At 36.3% G+C, this 2,308-nt stretch overlaps 1 protein-coding gene across 1 annotated transcript; it reads right to left on the bottom strand.

Annotated features, from left to right (window-relative positions):
- Positions 1-284: 284 nt before the first annotated feature.
- Positions 285-1,817, bottom strand: LOC141695644 (uncharacterized). Its single transcript, XM_074499877.1, has 3 exons — positions 1,170-1,817; positions 722-1,109; positions 285-607 (listed from the first exon to the last, which is right to left on the bottom strand). The coding sequence occupies exons 1-3, from the start codon at positions 1,815-1,817 to the stop codon at positions 285-287; spliced, it is 1,359 nt and encodes a 452-aa protein (XP_074355978.1).
- Between the last annotated feature and the right edge of the window lie 491 nt (positions 1,818-2,308).

The following is a 2,308-nucleotide window of genomic DNA, read 5'->3' as shown; positions in this document are numbered from 1 at the left end:
TTTGATTAATGAACAAATATTCCTGAAGATAAGAGCTCCATCTGTATACCTAAACAAAATCTTGTCCTTCCAAGATCTTTCAGTTCAAACTCATTTTTCAAATATTTAGCAGTATTAGTAATATCTTCAGTAGTACCGATAATATTCAAATCATCCACATATACAGCAATAATAACAAAACCAGTTGATTATCGTTTAATGAAAATGCAAGGACACACTTGATTATTAACATATCCATCATTCAATAAGTATTCACTAAGCTTGTTGTATCACATACGACCAGATTATTTCAAACCATACAATGATCGTTGCAATTTAACAGAATATAAATGTCGAAACTTAGTCTCCTCAATATTTAATCCTTCGGGAGTTTTCATATAAATATCACTATCAAGTGATCCATATAGGTATGTTGTCACAACGTCCATACCCATTAGATAACGAAAAGTAACTCCATCCATCACAGGAGAGTACGCTTCCTGGTAATCAAAACCAGGTCTTTGAGAGAATCCCTGGGCTACAAGCCGGGCTTTATATCTCACAATTTCATTTTTCACATTTCGTTTTCGTACAAATACCCATCTATTCCCGACGGAGACTACACCAACTGGTGTTTGGATTGCAGGTCCAAATACATTTCTCTTGCGCAAGGATTGTAATTATTCTTGAATCACAATTTTCCATTTTGGCCAATCATCTCGGTGTCGACACTCTTCCATACTTCGTGGTTCAAGATCGGAGTTCATAATAATATCAGATGCCACATAAAAAGCATATACATCAACCTCAATATTCCCACGATTCAGTAATTTCACATTATGGACATAATTCATTGAGATCTCATAGTTTTTAGGTACCTTTGCTTCTATGGAAGCATTTGCCACTTCTGGGGCATGTGCCACTTCTGGGGCAACATTCTTTTCAGGAGGCAATCCCACGTCTGGGAGTTTTGTTACAACCACTTCAGGGGCTTGAACCTCTTCAGGAGGCAATACCACTTTTGGGGTATTTTCTGAAACTCTTGCCACTTCTGGGGCAATTCCAATCAATTTTCGTTTTCGTGGTATAATATCTTTTACACCAATAGGTCTACCACGCTTCTGGTGTGGCTTTTAATCACCAATCAATTCTTCAGGAATTGATTTCTTAGTAGGGATTTCAACTCGTACCAGAGCATTAACAGTAGGTATATGTGACCTTATAATATGTCTAGAGTCACTAAAAGCATCTGGCATTTGATTAACAATATTTTGCATATGAATAATTCTTTGAAATTCAGATTCACATTGATTAGTACGTGAATCAATAGAATTTAATCCTAATGCATTCCATGATATTTCTGAATTTAATTTATGCAAATCATTATCTCCCCCTAATTTAGGGAACATGGATTCATCAAAATGACTATCAACATAACGAGCAGTAAAAATATCACCAGTTAATGGTTCCAGATACCTTATAATAGACGGAGAATCAAAACCAACATATATACCAATTCTTCTTTGAGGTCCCATTTTAGTTCTTTGTGGTGGTGATATAGGAACATACACAGCACAACCAAATACTTTTAAATGAGATATATTAGGTACTTCACCAAGAACTAATTCTTGAGAGGATTGTTTGTGGTAAGCAGAAGGCCTTATTCTAATTATATTTGCAGCATGAAGTATTACATGACCCCAAACAGATATAGGTAACTTTGCTCTTAGGAGTAAGGGACAGGCAATAAGTTGAAGTCTTTTAATTAGGGATTCTGCTAAACCATTTTGTGTATGTACATGAGCTACCGGGTGTTTGACTGAGATTCCTACTGACATACAATAATCATTAAAAGTCGCATATGTAAATTCAGCAGCATTATCTAGTCAGATTAATTTAAGGGGATGGTCAGGAAATTGAGCTTGGAGTTTAATTATTTGGGCAAGTAATTTGGAAAAGGCTGTATTTCGGGTTGTAAGTAGACATACATGAGACCATCGAGTTGACGCATCAATTAACACCATAAAGTACCTAAATAGGCCAGAAGATGGATAAATAGGACCATAAATGTCACCTTAAATTCTTTCTAAGAATTTCGGGGACTCGGTTTGAAGCTTAACTGGGGATGGTCGGATAATCAATTTTCCAAAGGAACATGCTGAACAATGAAGTTCATCTTGGGATATCATCTTTTGAGTTTTAAGAGGATGTCCCACAGAATTTTCAACGATACGACGCATCATAGATACTCCTGGATGACCGAGTTTTTCGTGCCAAAGGGAAAGTTGTTAGTCCCTAACAATGCAACAAGAATTACAGAAGGGGGGTT

The sequence above is a fragment of the Apium graveolens genome, chromosome 11 (genome assembly GCF_009905375.1).
Source record: "Apium graveolens cultivar Ventura chromosome 11, ASM990537v1, whole genome shotgun sequence".
In the NCBI taxonomy this organism is placed as follows: domain Eukaryota; kingdom Viridiplantae; phylum Streptophyta; class Magnoliopsida; order Apiales; family Apiaceae; genus Apium; species Apium graveolens.
The sequence above is the reverse complement of the archived record's forward strand: the minus strand, read 5'-3'. Positions and strand labels throughout refer to the sequence as shown.

What these genes read in the sequence shown, in the direction of transcription:
- LOC141695644 (XM_074499877.1), bottom strand. Translation starts at nt 1,817, where the DNA reads ATGTCAGTAGGAATCTCAGTCAAACACCCGGTAGCTCATGTACATACA. An exon ending in TACCTACTGTTAATGCTCTG is followed by an intron (nt 1,110 to 1,169) that starts GTACGAGTTGAA and finishes GGTGATTAAAAG; the next exon opens with CCACACCAGAAGCGTGGTAG. An exon ending in CTCCGATCTTGAACCACGAA is followed by an intron (nt 608 to 721) that starts GTATGGAAGAGT and finishes TCCAAACACCAG; the next exon opens with TTGGTGTAGTCTCCGTCGGG.